Below are 17,196 nucleotides of genomic sequence, written 5' to 3' on the forward strand. Positions count from 1 at the left end.
ACAAAGATAGAAATGGCAGTAATTCAGTTTGAGGGGCTCAGGTTTAAAGGATAAATGGCAAGAATAGGCCAAAGGCAAAATTACGAATAACGTAATAGCTCAGGGCATTGTGGGTAATAGAACCGAATGAATGAGCCAAAGGCAGAGGGATAATAGAGAAACAGGGCCGGCAGGCATGATGGGTAATGGACCCAAAACATGATGGTTAATTAAAGAAGCGTCAGAAGGATGACGGAAGTGAACAGGCAGAAATGGGCTAAGGGTAGTTCAGGAAAGGAAGATGAAATGAATGGGGCAGAGGCATGCTGGGTAATGGGAGCAGAATGAATGGGCCATAGAAGCCGCAGTGACGCAAGTGGGGGCGGGGAACAGAAGGCATGATGGGTAACAAAAGGAGTGGGTCTACGGCAACTGTCGCGTTAGAATAGCTAAGGAGCATTGTGGGTAAGAAGAAGCCTGACAGGGTTCGGATAACCGATTAGAATTCTCCCGAGGTACTGTGGGAAGGGCCAGCACTTCCGGTTTTCGGTCGCCGGCTCTGGACTAGGGGACTGCCCCTCTGCCGCGGTGCCTGGTGGGACGAGAGGCCTGACCTTGCTGCCTAGCAGCCTCTGCTGCGCAACCCACCTTTACCCGTGTCCCTCGACCCTGGCACATTAGCCAATGAACGTACCAGACCGATTACGTCACCAGGATCGGTCTCCTGTACCCGCCAGAGCCAATCAGAATGCTTCAAGGCCAAGGCTGACCAATTACAGTGGCAATTTCGCCGCGGGGCGGAGTCGAAAGAGGGGGCGCCCTCTGGAGAGGGGCGGAGGCGACGAGTCAGTGGGCGTTTCAAAGTGCGCAGCGCAGACCAATGACGGGCGAACAACGGAACCCGCGGCGTTGAGGGCCAATAGATGCGGTCTCCGCGGGCCAATGGAAAAGGCGGGGAGGTGTGTCTCGACCTTCCTGTGAGTGGGAACCAATAGAAAAGGACGGCCCAAAGAGGTGGGTGGGACTCCCAGCCATGACTCCAATTGCAAGGCCAGGCCTTTAAGCTAGCGGGCGGATCCCAGGGCACGCCGAACCAATGGGCTCGGCGGGGCGGGGCGGGGCGACGGTGGTGGCGGCGGCGGCAGCGGGTTCGGTTGCGCGTGGCGCACGGGGTGGGAGCGGAGCCCAGGCCGGGTGCGGGCGCTGCCGCCAGTGAGAACCGGGGCCCGGAGCAGAGCGGGGTTTGGCTGGGACTGGAGCCGGAGCGCGCGGGCCCTGACCTTCGCCCTCTGACCTTTCCCCTTGCAGGCGACCATGGGGAACGTCTTGGCCGCTAGCTCGCCGCCCGCAGGGCCGCCGCCACCTCCCGCGCCCGCCCTCGTGGGACTGCCGCCGCCACCGCCCTCTCCTCCTGGCTTCACGCTGCCGCCGCTCGGGGGCGGTTTGGGCGCTGGGGCTGGCGCGGGTCGAGGTTCGGAACGGACCCCCGGTGCTGCGGCAGGCAGCGCCGCAGGGACCGCGGACGATGGGGCCTGCGGCTGCCTGCCCAACCCCGGCACGTTCGAGGAGTGCCACCGGAAATGCAAGGGTGAGGGGCGACGGACCCGGCAGGGGTGTGAGGGCCCGCATCTCGGGGGGAGGGGGAGCACTCAGAGGACCTTGGGAATTGGCACGGACCATTGGAAACATTTAACAGAGCGTTAGGAGTTGACGTTGGGATCGAATGGTGGAACGTTGGACTTGGGGCATAGAACGATGGGATCACATGGTGGAACCTCAGGATGGAATGGCAGAGCGGTAGAGGAAAGCCTTAGGGACCTCGAGGAGCCCCGGGGATCAGCCAAGCCAGCCTTCTTATGTGGTCGGGAAGGAAACTGAGGCCCAAGGTCACAGTGTCAGCCAGGGTCCAGTGGGGGTGGAACCCAAGGCTTCGGGATCTTGGCTTGGAACAGTTAAGATAGTAAGAGTGGTGGTGACTTACTGAGCACTGTTCTGGCGTTCACTATATGTTAATTCACTAAATCCTTGCAATGTCTCCACGTGGTGAGCTTACAGATGACATCTTACAGGTGACAAGTTTGACATAGTTAAAGTGACTTGCCTTGGGTCACATGGGTAGTAAGCGGTGGCACTGGGATTTGGGTGCAGGCAAAGAAGGGCCCTGGTCCTGGCCCCGTGTATTAGGTGAGACGGTCTCTATTGGTTGAGGTGCTTTGTGTGATGTTTTGCTTGTGGGTCCTTGGAGGAGGGAGAGCTGGCATCGTAGGGAAGGAAGGGATGAGAGTCCTCGTGTTGGCGTAGGGGTGTGTGTATGTGTGTGGAGAGTGACAGCGCTTCTCTTCTTCAGAGCTATTTCCCATTCAGATGGAAGGTGTCAAGCTCACAGTCAACAAAGGGTTGAGTAACCATTTCCAGGTGAGCCTTCCTGGTGCCCTTACTCTCCAGAGGTCATCCCAACCATCTCCCTGCGCCTACGCATACAACCCCCTCACTCCCCCTAAAGGGCTAGGCTCCTGGGCACCTGAAAAGACTCAGAGACACAGTGCCAGTCTGACTGCTCATTGGGTCCAGTGGAAGTGTTTAGGGACCCAGAACCCGGGGATGCCCCTCCACCTTTCACATCCAGGCAGGAGTGAAGTACCGGGTATGTAGCCTCGTCTCCAGCTTATCTTTTCTCTGAGTGTCTAATCTAGTCAGGCTCAACCTCCCAGTCTTCATCCCCTGCCCCACCCAGAGCTGCCTGTCTTTTTCTCCACGGTGGGGAAGCCAGGTTGGCAAGTACCCGCATCCCAGGCTTTTAGGGAGCTTTGCTGGGGGCGGGTTCAGCTGGGTCTGTTGCGGGTGGCCCACAGACTCATCCCCACAGCCTTCCCTCCTCTCCCAGGTAAACCACACAGTAGCCCTCAGCACAATTGGGGAGTCCAACTACCACTTCGGGGTCACGTACGTGGGAACAAAGCAGCTGAGTCCCACAGAGGTGAGGTTCCTTTTGTCTTTTGTTCATTGTATCTTTCTTCTAACCAATATGTAGCCAAGCACCAGGCAGAGAAGGCTCTGTTAATATTAGGAGGGCTGGGCTGCTGAGGGTGCTGGGAGGTGGGGACTGTCTCTCCGAGGTGCTTTGGAACATGGTCACTCCTTCATCCTGAAGCCCTGCTCCCTGCCCAGCCCTGTGCTGGGTCAGGGCCGAGGTCACCAGACAGTGATGACCCAGAGAAAGCAGGGCTTTTGAATGCCACACAGGGCATTTGGACTTTCCCTAGGGGGCAGTGAAGAGCCACAGAAAGATTTGGACGGGGAAAGACATGGTCAGATTGACACTCTAGGACCCTCCCTTGGGCTGCCATGCAGAGGTTGCGTTAAGGGAATGGGGGTGAAACTGGAGGCCTGGAAGGAGGCTGGGCAGAACACAGGTGGAGCTGAGGGACTGAATTACGTCTCTGCTTATACCAACTATTGCCATTCAGGACATTCCTTTATTCCACAAACCATTGTACTGCATTCTGTGCCCAGCCCTGTGCTGGGCAGTGTTGGGGACAGAGCAGTGACTGAAACGGCCCTGGGGTTCACAGTCTAGTAGAGAAAGGGAACGGACCTGTCCCCAGAGAGTGACTGTCCAGGGTAGGCAGGACTGAAATGCGGGGAGGCGGGGGGGCGGGGGGAGGAGGAGCCCAGAGGGGCACCTGACTCAGCCTAGGTGGTCAGGGAGGGCTTCCTGGAGGAGGGGACCTCAGTCCGAGGTTTTCTGATGCTAGGCTTCTCACCTAGGCTCACCACGCTTGTATTTCTATAATGCTAAACCTCTGACCTCTGACCTTGCCCTCTGCGCCACAGGCATTCCCCGTGCTGGTGGGTGACATGGACAACAGTGGCAGCCTCAATGCTCAGGTCATTCACCAGCTGGGCCCTGGCCTCCGGTCCAAGATGGCCATCCAGGTGAGTAGGAGCCACGTCAGCTGCTCCCCGAGCCACCCTGAGCACCCGGCTGCCCTCTACACTGTCCCTCCCCCCTACAGACCCAGCAGTCCAAGTTCGTGAACTGGCAGGTGGACGGGGAGTACCGGGGTTCTGACTTCACAGCAGCCGTCACCCTGGGGAACCCAGACGTCCTGGTGGGTTCAGGTAAGAGCCACGGGCCTGGAGGGCAGTTCAATCTCAGTTGCAGCTTTCCCGGCAATCCATTCCCTTCTCCGGACCTCCTTTTCTACCATCTAGAAATGGTCGGGGGCAGGAGTGACTTTGGAAACACCCACAACATAGCATGCGGTGTAGGCAAGTAGGTTCCAACCCCCTGCTCTGTCCCTGGCTTCACTGCAGCTGTGGGCAAGTTCCCTCACCCCCGTGGGCCTCAGTTTCCTCGTCTGTAACATTGGGCTCCCTCACGGGGCTGCTGAAGAGGTCATTTACGTTGTTTTGTGTGAGAAACTTCAAGAGGTGTGGGGCCCGTAACAGGTCCCAGGGGAATGTGGGCTGCTTCTGTTACTTGTGGGGCTCTGGGGTGGTTTCGGTGCAGAGATCCCAGGGTGGGTGGGTCCACGTGTAGTTCGGGCAGGTAGTCTGAGTCTGAGACAGAAGCTGACCAGGAAAGTTCCTGTTTGGGTTGGTGTAGACAGGGGCCGCCTGACTTGTGCCTGTACGTCTAGACTCTTCTTGGTTCCCCCTTTTTTTTTTTTTTTGCTCTGTCTCTGGGTGTTTCTTTGATCACTTTACATTCAGCGTGAGTGTTGCTTGGGCGTGTACCGTGTACATTCCAGTCACCAAGGATAAGGTGCGGCAAACAAGGAGAATTCACTTTGTCCTCTGGGAGCTTCCATTCCAGAGGACCTGGACACAAGCACTTAAAAAAAAAAAAGTCAGGTGAGGGGGGGCTGGGAAAGATTAGGTCCTTGGGAGGGGTGTGGGGTGGTGTCCTCAGAGAAAGCCTCCTTAGATAGGTAATATTTGATTAAAGATCAAGGATTTGAGGGAAGGTGCCAAGCGGATTTGTGGGGAAAGAGCTCTTCGGCCGAGGCAACAGCAAGCGCAAAGGCCCTGAGGCAGGACACTTTACTGGAACGCCAGGAGGGGGTGGCTGTAATGGGTAGGGAAAGAGGGAGAGTTGGAAGTCACAGGGGTAAAGGGCCCAAATCAGCTGAGGCTTTGTAGGACTTCAACCTTCACTCTGAATGAGTCAGGGGCCTCACCAAGGGTTGCGAGCCTGAGAGGGACAGGAGCTGATTTAGCTTCTAACAGGACCCGCCGTGCTGCCCAGCAGAGAGCAGACTATGAGGAGTGAGGAGTGGTCAGGCCCGATGTGCTTTGAAAGTGGAGCGCACTGGGTTAGCCGGTGGATTGGGTGTGGGAGGCGAGCAGGAGGAGCGGGATGACTCCGTAGGTTTGGGCTTGAACGACCCGAAGGATGGGAGTGTGGGTTCCTGCTGCCATTTGCTCAGTCTTTTTTTTTTTTTTTTTTTAAGATTTTATTTATTTGAGAGAGAGAATGAGAGAGAGCGAGTACATGAGAGGGGGAGGGTCAGAGGGAGAAGCAGACTCCCTGCCGAGCAGGGAGCCCGATGCGGGACTCGATCCAGGGACTCCCCGGATCATGACCTGAGCCGAAGGCAGTCGCTTAACCAACTGAGCCACCCAGGCGCCCCGCCATTTGCTCAGTCTTGGAGAGCCGGCTCTTGGGCCTTGAGTGGCTCTGTGAAGGCAGGAAGCCTGAATCCTGGGGAGAGCTCTCAGTTCTGCCTGCTGGAGGCTAGGGAGCCTCCTCGGAGGAGGTATGGACTCTGAGCTCCCCAAGGAAGAGAAGGGGCTCCCCGGGCAGGGAGGAGGGGGGCAGCTGAAATGGGAGAGGAGAGAGGGAGGGGCCTCCTAGGCGAGGCTGCACCCACGGGTCCCGCGGAGGCATGAGGAACCTCAGGAAGAAACATGTCATGTTCCTTGCAGACCCGACGTCATTGCGCCCCTCTGCTCATGTGCTCCCTGCAATTGGGCCACATGAACTTTTCTGAGACTTTCTGGAACGGCTGCATTCTTTCTATCCCATGACCTTTTCACGTGCTGTCCCTACTGCTTGGAGCTCTTCTCTCCGGTCTTGACGTGGCTGAACGAGTAGTTCCAGGGCACAGCTTGCCCACACAGGAAGACCTTCTGTGAGGAAAGCCGTGTGCGCTTAGCGCCACATCGTGCCCGGAGCTTTGCAGTGCTTCCCCTGGGGATCCCCTACCTCTCACGCTGGGGTGGCAGCCCTTCCGGGGCAGGAACTTGCTTGTCTCACTTGCCACTGTGCGCCGAGCGCCTGGAACCGTGCCGGGAACAGAGTAGGCACTGAGAAAACCCCGGACAAGGGAGCGAGTGATGGTAGTGGCATGTCCCGTGTGGTGCTTCTTGCCCTCGGTCAGGCCCTAGGCGTGTGATGCGTGTCCTTTCCTTCAGCCATTCTAGGCACTGGGAATAGAGCAGTGAGGAGAATGGCTTGTTGGATTCTCTCAACAGCCCCGGGAGGTAGGTGCTGCCATTATCCTCCTCTTGCCGAGACCCAGAGAGGGGAAGCGCCTGCCAAGGATGCACAGCGGGTCAGACTCCGGAATCCACGCTCTTCTCGATGGCACCCGGGCACGGCTCCCCGCACGCACGCACTCGCTGGCCGCTTCTGTGCTTCCCATGCTTCCCGGCACTGGCGTCCGGGTCCCTCTTACCTGGTGCCTGAGGCCCGGGGGCACCCTTCGTCTCTTCGTTCTTTCCGTTCCCTCGAATGACGCTGGTGATAGCATCTGTCACGAGGGCACAAAAACGGCATCCCCCTCTGGGTGACGGATCCAGAGTGGGAGTCCGTCTTGGGCTCCCAGTGGAAGACCAGGCGCGGGGTTGGGGGTCTCACTGTGTTGGAGCGCCGTGTCCTGCAGCGGGCAGGGGGTGTCCCTGGCTTTCCGGCCCCCATCTCACAGGTGAGGAAAAGGAGGCCCAGGGGTGGAATCGGGCGCCCGGGTTCACACAGCCGGGAAACCGAGAAGCTGGAATGTGAATCATGGCCCAACTCAAGGGCCTGTATTCCTTCTGGGTTCCCTCCTCGTGGCCTCGGCCTCATCTCAGGAGCCTCCTGCGAACCTAGCATGTGCCCAGCCCTTGGCAGGGTGGTGCCAGGACCCAGCAGTGATTGAGACAGCTCCTTCCTCCCCTCACGGGGTGCCCAGCCCAGTGGGGGCCGGGGCATACGATTTTATTTTATTTTTTGCTTCAGTTTTATTTATTTTTTGAAAGAGAGAATTGAGGGGAGGAGCAGAGGGAGAGGGAGAAGCAGACTCCCCGCTGAACAGGGAGCCTGACATGGGGCTCAATCCCAGGACCCTGAGATCATGACTGGATTCAAAATCAGGAGTTGGACACTTAACTGATTGAGCCAACTGGGTGCCACATAAGTCACGTGTTTTTTATTTATTTATTTATTTTTAAGATTGATTTATTTGAGAAACAGCACGCGCAGGGGGGAGGGGCAGAGGGAGAAGCAGACTCCCCACTGAGCAGGGAGCCCAACGTGGGGCTTGATCCCAGGACCCTGGGATCGTGACCTGAGCCAAAGCAGATGTGTAACTGACTGAGCCACCCAGGCGCCCCGGGACATTGGCTTTTAAACAAACAATCACACAGTGACTTCAGTACTATTGTGAAAAATCCTACTCGGGAAAAGTCCAGGTTGCTTAGTGAGAGCTTATAACTACGGCCCCCCTCCCCCCCACACACACCCCCATCTCACCTAAAGCGGGGGGGGACAGTGTCTCTAAGATGGTGGTGTTCAGTTGAAGGGGGTAGGAGGGCAGTGCTCCTAAGGCCCATGGAGCGCAGGGCGTGGAGAGCAGAAAGACATCCTGTCTGGCTGGGTCCCAGAACTACGCCCCCCTTTGGGTGCTGCCCTTACCTGAGCATCCGCCCTGGGGTGTCTGCCGTTCCTGCCCCGGCTGATTTCTCCAAGGACTCCTGGTGTGGGTCCCAGGCGAGCAGGCCAGGGGGAGGCGGCCCAAACCTCCCTGCTGCCCCGTCTCCGCCTCCCGCTCCCTGCCCAACAGGTTTGGGAAGTGGATCTGGAGGTGCGACTTTGCTGGGTTGCCTGGCTTTGTCGGTTGCCCGAGGCCACCTCCCTGCTCACAGACCTCACTCGCTTTCTTTCCTTCTTGCGGGGTTTCGGGATCACGAGGTTCTTCCCGGCCACCCCGCGTGCTGCAGAATGGCCCCCGCTTGAGAACCCACAGGGGAGCCCACGGGCCTTGGGGGGCGAGGGGGGGCCGGCTGTGGACACATGCAGGAGGGACTGCCTGGGTTCAGGAGATCTATGAGGAGCTGCGAGCAGGGCAGCCCTCCGGGGGAAGAGGCCCAGGAAACGGGCTTGGGGAGCGGGGAGAACGGGCCGAGCTGTGGAAACGAGGGACAGGCAGTGTAGAGCACGTTCTGACCCCAGTTCTCAGACTTCCAGTGGCCTCTCTCTGCATAGGCTGCAGGGCAGGGGGAAGGTGAAAGCAGAGCAGGGTGACTGCCCTGGTCCCATGGTGACCGTGGCTGCAATCGGGGCATGCTAGAGAGAAGTCGCCAAATTCAGGAAACAGGTGAGAATATGTAGTCGGCCAGACTCAGCAGGGGAGAGGGCACACCGGGCAGGAGGGACAGTGCATGCACAGGGAAGAGAGGGCTGCTTGTGTTCATCCTGCCTAGAGGGACACGGCTGTGTCCTGGAAAGAGGAAGGGGCTCGATTTTGAAGCTGGGGCCCAGCCATGTAGGACACTGCAGCTGGGTCTCCTGGGCACTGGGGAGCCATGGCAAGTTCTGAGCAGGAGAACGGGGTTAGGTGTGTGCGTGAACAGGACCCCTCTGTGCTGCAGGTGAAATTGGAGAGGGCGAGGCAGGCCAGGAGGTGGGAGGGATGTTCGGGGGTCCCCCACCCCAAGTCCCAGTGGGTGCCAGAGCTGAGAGGCCGGAGACTCTGAGTTGAAGTCCCAGTCTGTCTCTGAGCACAGACAGTTACTCTTCCCTCAGGGGCCACATTTCCCCCACATCGAGTGAGGGGACAAGCCTGGCCCAGGGTGTACGACTGCTGGCTGCAGGCGGTGACCCAAGTCTCCTGCTCTCGCGGTGAAGGAATGCACACCGAGGCTCACAGAAGCCCAGAGGGGTTAGGTCAGCCAGCCCCTGACCATGACACAGCACCGGAGCCGGGACCCTGAACCCTCGGCCTCCCCGGCCCCACTGGTAGCCCCCATCTGGAGTGGGAGAGGCCTCTGACCCTGCACGCTCATTCCTGCTCCGTCCTGTCCCTGGCCCAGTGTCCTGGCTCTCCCCCCGCCCCTCACACATGTGCTCTCCGCTCTCCCCAGGTCCCTCTGCGTCCCTGCCCTGCCTTCCCCTTTCCTCCATCCTCCTCTTCCTCGCTGGCTCGTGACTTCAGCCCGACCGTGTCCTCTTAGTCTCCCCTGGGAATCTTCGGCCCTCTCTTCCTCCCTCTCTGATTCTGTTTCCACTTCTCCACGTTAAGTGTCTTGTTTTCTCCTTCACTGTCACTCCCTCTGCGTCTCCGACTCTCTTCCTCCCCGGTTCTCCCGTAGATCACGTTCGTGGTATCTACTCTCGGCTCCAAAGACAGGCATGAATGCGTCAGTCCCTGGGCTCCAGGAATCCAGCCCAGCAGGCGCACAGTCGCCTGTTAGCCACGCCCAGGGGCCTCGGGGCCGACCCCACTGCCAAGGGGCAGGGAGGGCAAGCTGTAGGCCTTGGCGTGGCCGGTCCTAGCGATCACTGAGGCCCGGCCACTGCACCACACCTCATTCGCTCCTTGAGACTTTAGGGCCGCCTCAAGAGGTAGTCTTGCTCACAGAGAAGTGACCCCAGTGGCCCGCTGTTACTCCACGAGTGGTGGGGCTGGGATTTGAACCCAGGCTGTCTGGCCCCCAGAGGTGGAAGGGTTCAGAACCCAGGCCAGAGAGGTGGAGAAGCCCAGATTCTGCCCCTGACATAATCTTGTCACTGCGGGTCAGTGAATCACTCCCTTAGCCTCCGTGGACTCCCAAGTGGTGGCAAATGAATGCCCGCCTCACGGGGCCTGGGAGACCTGAGGGGTGGGCCCTGAGCCTCCAGCAGGGGCACACCTGGAAGGCTGCCTGGAGCAGGAGGTGGGCCCGGCAGAAACAGACCCACACCAAGCCAAGGTGACACCCCCCCCCCCCTCCAAATCTGGCCCACAGGAATCCTCGTGGCCCACTACCTCCAGAGCATCACGCCGTGTCTGGCCCTGGGTGGGGAGCTTGTCTACCACCGGCGGCCTGGGGAGGAAGGCACTGTCATGTCTCTAGCTGGGAAGTACACATGTGAGCCCGGGGCCTGGGGGTAGGGTAGGGGGCGGGGTCCAGGGTCCTGGCCCCCTTGGTAATCTGCACCCCACCCCCACCGCGCTCTCTTACAGTGAACAACTGGTTGGCGACAGTAACGTTGGGCCAGGCGGGCATGCATGCCACCTACTATCACAAAGCCAGCGACCAGGTGACCTGGGCCGGGGACCTGCTGCGAGGGCGGGCTTTGCGGGCCTGGGGGACCAGGGTCTGGTGTGCCCAGGAGCCCGGCCTGGGAAGCTGACCCTTGCGCATCGCCCCGGCCCCTCCAGCTGCAGGTGGGTGTGGAGTTCGAGGCCAGCACGAGGATGCAGGACACCAGCGTCTCCTTCGGGTACCAGCTGGACCTGCCCAAGGCCAACCTCCTCTTCAAAGGTACAAGCGTGTTTCCCTGCTTGGAAACAAGTAGGCATCAGGTGACTCGGCCCTGAGTGGGTGTGTAGGCCAAAGCAGACGGTGGAGGTTGGGGGTGTGACAGACCCATCCCTAGAGAGTGAAGACCTGGAGTGGTCAGGATGGGGGGGGGTTGTGGAATTGGTGTGGCCAAGGGCTTCCAGAGGGGAGGGGTCATCAAGCAGGGGTGGGGGAGGGAGAGGACAACTAAGCCAGTTGCTCCGAGGACTGGAGAACTTGGGGTTCGGGAAGAGGTTTCCAGGTGTGGTCAGAGGTCTAGAAGCCGGCAGTTTGGCTGGTGGCTATCTGAGGTGGCCTGGAGTGTGACTCCACGGGGACGGGGTCGGAAGTTGGCTCGCAACACAGCTGTTTCCCTGCAGGCTCCGTGGACAGCAACTGGATCGTGGGCGCCACACTGGAGAAGAAGCTCCCACCTCTGCCCCTGACATTGGCCCTTGGGGCCTTCCTGAATCACCGAAAGAACAAGTTCCAGTGCGGCTTTGGCCTCACCATTGGCTGAGCCCCTCCTGGCCCCCGCCTTCCACCCTTCCTCCTCCAGATCCCCCCTCCCCCTCCCCCTGCCACGGAGGGGAGACCTGAGCCCTCCTCCCCCTCCCTTCCCTCCCTCCTTGGGGGTCAGGGGGGCAGTGGAAAGGAGGGGACCCATCACCCGAGCAGCTGAGGGGGGGATTCTGGAACCACGGGCGCTTCAGGATTCAGAGCACTAGGGGCAGGGTGCCTAGTGGGCCTGGAGTCCCGGGAGGGATTCCAGAATCGAGGGGCACGCCAGATTCTGAGCACCAGGGGCAGAGGCGGCCAGACAACCTCAGGGAGGTGTTGGGGTATCCGAGTCCCCCCAAAGGGCCCTGGGCCCGGCCCTGAGGGGGCAGGAAGAAGAGGAGCTTCCCCATCCCCAGTCAGTCTGCCCCCGCCCACTTTCCCACCCATCCCTCAGTATAAATCATGTTTATAAGTTATGGAAGAACCAGGACATTTTACAGAAAAAAAAAAAAAAACCGACAAAAAATATACGTGAACAAAAGTGAACTGGGCGGTGTCTCTTGGTCCGTGTGTCGCCCCTTTTGCCCAGTGCATCCAGACGGACCTCACGGGGGCCAGCAGGGGGCGCTGCAGGGCGGAGCCGGGAAGGCTGACCTACTGCCCGGGAGTCCGGCCTGGCCTGAGATCACACATCCTCCCTGCGACTTGTGTGACTTCTGCTGGGACATCACAGGCTCTCCCTCACCAGCAGGGCTGGGTCTTTCGGTCACACCCCAGCTTGGCCTGACCCGGCCTGAGAGGCTGCCAGAAGATTCCCCCTGCTGACTGCAGCAGCAGGGGTGATGTGTCTGTGCAGGGATTGGGGCACAAGCTGGGACTTCAGGTTCCGAAAGGGGCAGGGGACATCTTAGGACTTCGGGACAGGAAGGCCAGAGCCTTCAGAAGGCTCGCAGGGATTCCAGCACCTGGAAAGACTTCAGAGTCAACTCTGCCTGAGCGGGCAAAGGGCTTCTGGACTTCTGGGCCTCAGGGGAGGGGCTGGAGGCCGACTCCGGTCTGGCCACAGACGGCTCCTTGGCTCACATAGGCGGGGAGGAGGTCGAGGTTTGCCCACCTGGGGTTCCAGTACCCTCCCAACACCCCTGACCTCTCCAGACAGGAGCTGAAACCTTGTCTGGCGGGAACACACACAGTTTGGGGAGGGAGGCCGTTGAGCAGAGAGGATCCCCCATTACCTGGAGAAGCCACCCCACTCCTTCCTTACCGGCGCCTTCGGACGCCAAAGTCAAGAGGCCTGGACCTGGCTAGCCCTGGGGTCGCCTTCCTGGGAGGAGGCCCAGCCCGCCTTTCCCGTGTGGCCTCCCCCACCTCAGCGGAACCTGGGCTTCTCTGTGGGACAGCGGGGACTCGCGAGCTGGCTGCTCGGAAGGTGCTGGTGCTCGCTGGGGCCAATCCGAGCAGGTCGTGCCAGGGACGGCGCTCGGGACTTCGTACACAGCAGCTTGCATCACCGAACGGTGGTGTAAGTGCGACCGTTTTCCTGGTCCTGTGGGCCAAGAAGTAAGCATGTTCAGATAGGCTAGATCATTTGTCCAAGGTCATGGAGCTGGCAGAGCCCCCATTTGGACGCAGACCCTTTGTTCCCGAGTCCGCAGTCCTAACGGGGCCCAGGACTGCTTCAAGCCCCGTGAAGGCTGGGACTTAAACAATGTCCCCGTTAGGGAGAAGGGCTGGATCTGCATCTGCAAACAGGGAGGGGGGCTCAGGTCACAGCCAAAGAGGGAGCGAGGACTAAAACCCAGGTTTACACAGTCCGCACCCCTCCCACCCAGTCTCTGTCTTGGCCTCCGGTGCCCTTCTCCCTAAGTCTCAGGAGTCTGGGCCCCCAGCCACCTCCCCTCAGAACCCGGGAATCCAAGCCTCCAGCCCTCTCTTCTCCTCTGACCCAGGATTCCGGCCCCCAGTCCCCTCCCCAGACTTTATTCATTCATCCACAGGAAAAGAGAAAGGCGGGGAATGGGCGCTGGGGAGCAGTGGCAGCTCCTTCCCCTGGCGTGCCTAGCCCCCCAGAACAGAGGAAGGTGCCTGAGTTACTGGGTAAAAATGTCACCTCCCTTCGTGGGGGCGGGGGGGGGGCATCACAGGGCCTCCAACCCCCACCTCCTTCCCCCTGCCTGCTGTGTGAAGGGGAAGGGGACAGCCCACCTCGTGACTGGGGGCTGGCCCAGCTCGCCGCGGCCCGGCAGGAGTGGGCGGGGCAGGGGGAACATTATAATTGGACGAGTCTGGGATCCCGGAGTCCTACTCAGCCCAAGCGGAGACCGAGGAGGAGGGTCCCCAGGAGCCGGTGAGAAACAGAGTTGAGGGCACAGAAGACCAGCTCCGGGCTTCTGTGAGGGACGGGCTGGGGCGAGGTGACTGTCATACGCCAGGGTCAGGACAGAAGCAGGAGCTGGGGATGAGGACGGAAGCCGGGGTCGGACCTAGGGGAGGAGTGGGCCGCAGGGGCATCCCGTCTTGGCTGGAAGGAAGGTGGGATGGGGGAGCAGCTGGACCTGTCGGAAGAACCAGATGAGCCCCTATCAAGAGCCCACGAATGGTCACTGTTATTTATTGAACACCTCCTGGGTGCCCCCTCGGATCTCCATTAATTTGGAGGCGCAGGGGTGGCGGCCAGGTCGCTAGAGCGCTCCTCTTTCGGGGAGGGCTTTTAAATGAGAATTAAGTTAGCTAATAGGTGGAAGATGACGTTTAGATGTGAAGCTGGGGCTTAGAACGTGAAGGGAGAACGGGGAATGTGAGGTCGGAATTTATAAGCCACAGTTGGGGCTCGCATGGAACTCGGGGCAGGGGAAGTGGAATTTGAACCCTCGAAAAGGGGGATGGAATTTGGGCGGCGGAGGCCGACCCGGTGATGGGGAGATAGGAGGAGACAATGAAGGAGTTAGATAAACAATGGAGGCACCGCTTGGTGAAATGTTTGTGATTGGATTCGGCTGATGCGGATGATGGGGCGCGGGCAAGACTTGGAAGGCCCGGAACGGGTGGGGCGGGGCTGGGGGTGGGAGGAGTCCCCACTGGGGGCTGATTGACATTTCTCACTCAACCTGACCGATCGCAGGTCGCAAGATGAAGGTTCTGTGGGCTGCGCTGGTGGTCGCGCTCCTGGCAGGTATGTGGGCGGGGCTTGCTCAGGTTCCCTGTCCCTTCCCCTCCCGTCCTCACCTGGCCTCCCCTGCCCCCCTTTCATCCCTGGGTCCCTCCTTCTGCTGGTCTGTCTCCCCCTTGAGGGGGGTGCCCAGGTGTGAGGCCTCACATCCACGGGCTCTGAGCGGCTGTTTTAGTCTCTCTGGGCCTCAGTTTCCCCACCCTTAAAACGAGAGTTGGAAGAGTTCCTAATGCATAGTTGTCAGGCAGGCAGACAGCACTAGATTAGTGTCCGCTGTGACTAGTTCTGTTCACCACCACAGCGTGGCCCTGCATGGAGCAGACACAGACACTCAGTATATGCCTGTCAGGTGACAACCCCCCCCCCCCCCCCCCCCCCCCCCCCCCCCGCCAGTGCTCTAAAGAAGCGCAAGAGCATTTACGGAGCACCTGCTGCGAACCAGGTACTGTGTGCCTGGTGGGGTGACTGCCGTGAACTTGCTCTGTGCAGGATGCTGGGCCGATGTGGAGCCGGAGTCGCCGCTCCAGGGGAAGCCGGAGCCCGAGCTGGAGCCCGAGCTGGAGCCCGAGCTGGAGCAGGAGGTGGAGGCCGAGGCCGGGTGGCAGGCTGGCCAGCCCTGGGAGCTGGCGCTGGCCCGCTTCTGGGATTACCTGCGCTGGGTGCAGACGCTGTCTGACCAGGTGCAGGAGGACATGCTCAGCAACCAGGTCACCCAGGAACTGACGTGAGTGCCCCTGCCACTCCCCGGCGGGCAGTGCCTTCTGGACCCCCGACCTCTGCCGGTGGCCCTGTCACCAACTCTTCGGCATCTCTGGTCATGTCTTGCTTCCTCTTGCCATGGCGAGCTCCTGGCTTGCTGGACCGCTCTCTTTCTCCGCTCTTCCTGCCTCTGGCCGCCGCCCGTCCATCAGGCTAGCTCAGTCCCTCGCACCCTTCCCTTGCATCTCTGCTTCTGCCCGTCCCTGTCCCCACCTTGCCCCCCACCCCCAGGGTTTTTCGCCCCGCTTCTCTCTCCCGGCGTGCGGCGCGCACACACGCTCCCGCCCCCCTCTCTCGGCCCCCAGGACGCTGATGGAGGAGACCATGAAGGAGATCAAGGCCTACAGGGCGGAGCTGGAGGAGCAGCTGGGCCCCATGGCCTCGGAGACGCAGGCCCGCGTGGCCAAGGAGCTGCAGGCGGCGCAGGCCCGGCTGCGCTCGGACATGGAGGACGTGCGCGCCCGCCTGACGCAGTACCGCAGCGAGGTGCAGGCCATGCTGGGCCAGAGCACCGAGGAGCTGCGGGCGCGCTTCGCCTCGCACATGCGCAAGCTGCGCAAGCGGGTGCTGCGGGACGCCGAGGACCTGCAGAAGCGCCTGGCCGTGTACCGGGCCGGGGTGCGCGAGGGCGCCGAGCGCAGCGTCAGCTCCATCCGCGAGCGCCTCTGGCCGCTGCTGGAGCAGGCGCGCACGCGCCACGCCAACCTGGCCCCGCAGCCGCTGCGCGAGCGCGTCGACGCCCTGGGCCAGCAGCTGCGCGGGCAGCTGGAGGAGGTGGGCAGCCGCGCGCGCAGCCACCTGGACGAGGTGCGCGCGCAGATGGAGGAGGTGCAGGCCAAGATGGAGGAGCAGGCCAACCAGATGCGCCAGCAGGCCGAGGCCTTCCAGGCCCGCCTCAAGAGCTGGTTCGAGCCCCTGGTGGAAGACATGCAGCGCCAGTGGGCCGGGCTGGTGGAGAAGGTGCAGGCGGCCGTGGGCGCCAGCCCCACCACCGCACCCGTGGAGACCAAATGAGTGCCGGCGCGCGCCGCCTGGTGGGCCCCGCCCCTGCCCGTGCCCCCTGCCTCCCCCCACCCCAGCCTCCAGGAGGCGCTGTCCCGGCCCCAACCTGGAGGGCCCTAGCTTAATAAAGATTCACCAAGCTCCACAGCAGCCGCTGGGCCTCCGTGTGTGATTTCTCCCGGCTCGTGCCTCGGTTTCTCTCTCCTTCCCCACACTGGCCACACAGCTCTGTCCTGTCCCCTCTGCTTGTGCGTCTCTTTGTCTTTTCTGATCTCAGTGTTCGCTTCCTTCTGTCCCTTTCAGAGTCTCCCTTTTTGCTCTGTCTCCGCTCAGCAGTGCTCACTCTCCTCTACCCTCCTGTCCCTTCTGGTTTGGGATCAGATCCACCCCTGGGGTAAATCCTGTGGTCACCCCTGACTACTGGGGTCAGGGGTCGGGAGTGAGGGTGGGAAGCAGCCTCTCGGAGCCTGGGCTTGCTCAGCGGCGGGATACCTGCTCGGTGGAGTCAGGACTCTGAAGCCCCGACACCCCTGCCGTTAGGATGAATCCCTTATTGTTGCTCTCCTGTCTTATCTGATTCTGCCTCCTGGCCTGCTCTTGGCAGAGAGGCTTCAGTTTTTAGCTTCCTGCTTTCCCCCACCTCTATCTTTTATCTCTTTCTCCTCCAGTTTCTTGCCCCACCTCCGCGGCTTCGCCTGTTTCTTGTTTCCCTTCTTGCCCCAGCTGGGTTTGTCCTCTCCACCTGTTCGGTCGTCTCTTGCGCCCTCTCTACCTTTGGCGTTCCCTCTGGGTTAACAGGTGTCTTCATCGGAGCCGTGCTTCCCGGCCCCCTGCCCTCATCCTCCTTCCCTGTGTCCTCCAGCTGGGCTGCTGACCTCTTGTCTAGCCCAACAAGCCTACTGGGTTCTGGATCCTGGCTGGAGAGAAGGCAGCTGCCCACCCCCCACCCCACCCCACCCCCGAGGCCTGGGGTCCACGGCTGGGAGCCAGTTGGTTGACACTCGGGAGCAGTGAGGACTGGAGCCTGGAGCTGCCCC

General features: G+C 60.7%; 2 protein-coding genes across 4 annotated transcripts; both read left to right on the forward strand.

Annotated features, from left to right (window-relative positions):
- The first annotated feature begins 1,095 nt into the window (after window positions 1–1,095).
- On the forward strand, window positions 1,096–11,744 carry TOMM40 (translocase of outer mitochondrial membrane 40). Of its 2 annotated transcripts, XM_034986722.1 has the most exons (10): window positions 1,096–1,191; window positions 1,288–1,567; window positions 2,327–2,394; window positions 2,864–2,956; window positions 3,814–3,915; window positions 3,996–4,101; window positions 10,192–10,314; window positions 10,410–10,486; window positions 10,608–10,710; window positions 11,109–11,744. In XM_034986722.1, exons 2-10 carry the CDS (start codon window positions 1,294–1,296, stop codon window positions 11,246–11,248), a joined length of 1,086 nt encoding a protein of 361 aa, XP_034842613.1. In that variant the 5' UTR covers window positions 1,096–1,191; window positions 1,288–1,293; the 3' UTR covers window positions 11,249–11,744. The 2 variants fall into 2 exon arrangements, with proteins under 2 accessions (XP_034842613.1, XP_034842614.1); XM_034986723.1 differs by lacking the exon at window positions 10,192–10,314.
- A 1,734-nt stretch (window positions 11,745–13,478) lies between these two features.
- Window positions 13,479–16,309, forward strand: APOE (apolipoprotein E). 2 transcript variants are annotated; one of them, XM_034986724.1, is made up of 4 exons: window positions 13,479–13,576; window positions 14,351–14,401; window positions 14,888–15,122; window positions 15,463–16,309. In XM_034986724.1, the coding sequence occupies exons 2-4, from the start codon at window positions 14,359–14,361 to the stop codon at window positions 16,169–16,171; spliced, it is 987 nt and encodes a 328-aa protein (XP_034842615.1). In that variant the 5' UTR covers window positions 13,479–13,576; window positions 14,351–14,358; the 3' UTR covers window positions 16,172–16,309. The 2 variants fall into 2 exon arrangements, with proteins under 2 accessions (XP_034842615.1, XP_034842616.1); XM_034986725.1 differs by lacking the exon at window positions 13,479–13,576 and adding an exon at window positions 13,625–13,643.
- Window positions 16,310–17,196: the final 887 nt, after the last annotated feature.

Source organism: Mirounga leonina, unplaced genomic scaffold, assembly GCF_011800145.1.
Source record: "Mirounga leonina isolate KUSES-001 unplaced genomic scaffold, KU_Mleo_1.0 Mir_376, whole genome shotgun sequence".
Taxonomy (NCBI): domain Eukaryota; kingdom Metazoa; phylum Chordata; class Mammalia; order Carnivora; family Phocidae; genus Mirounga; species Mirounga leonina.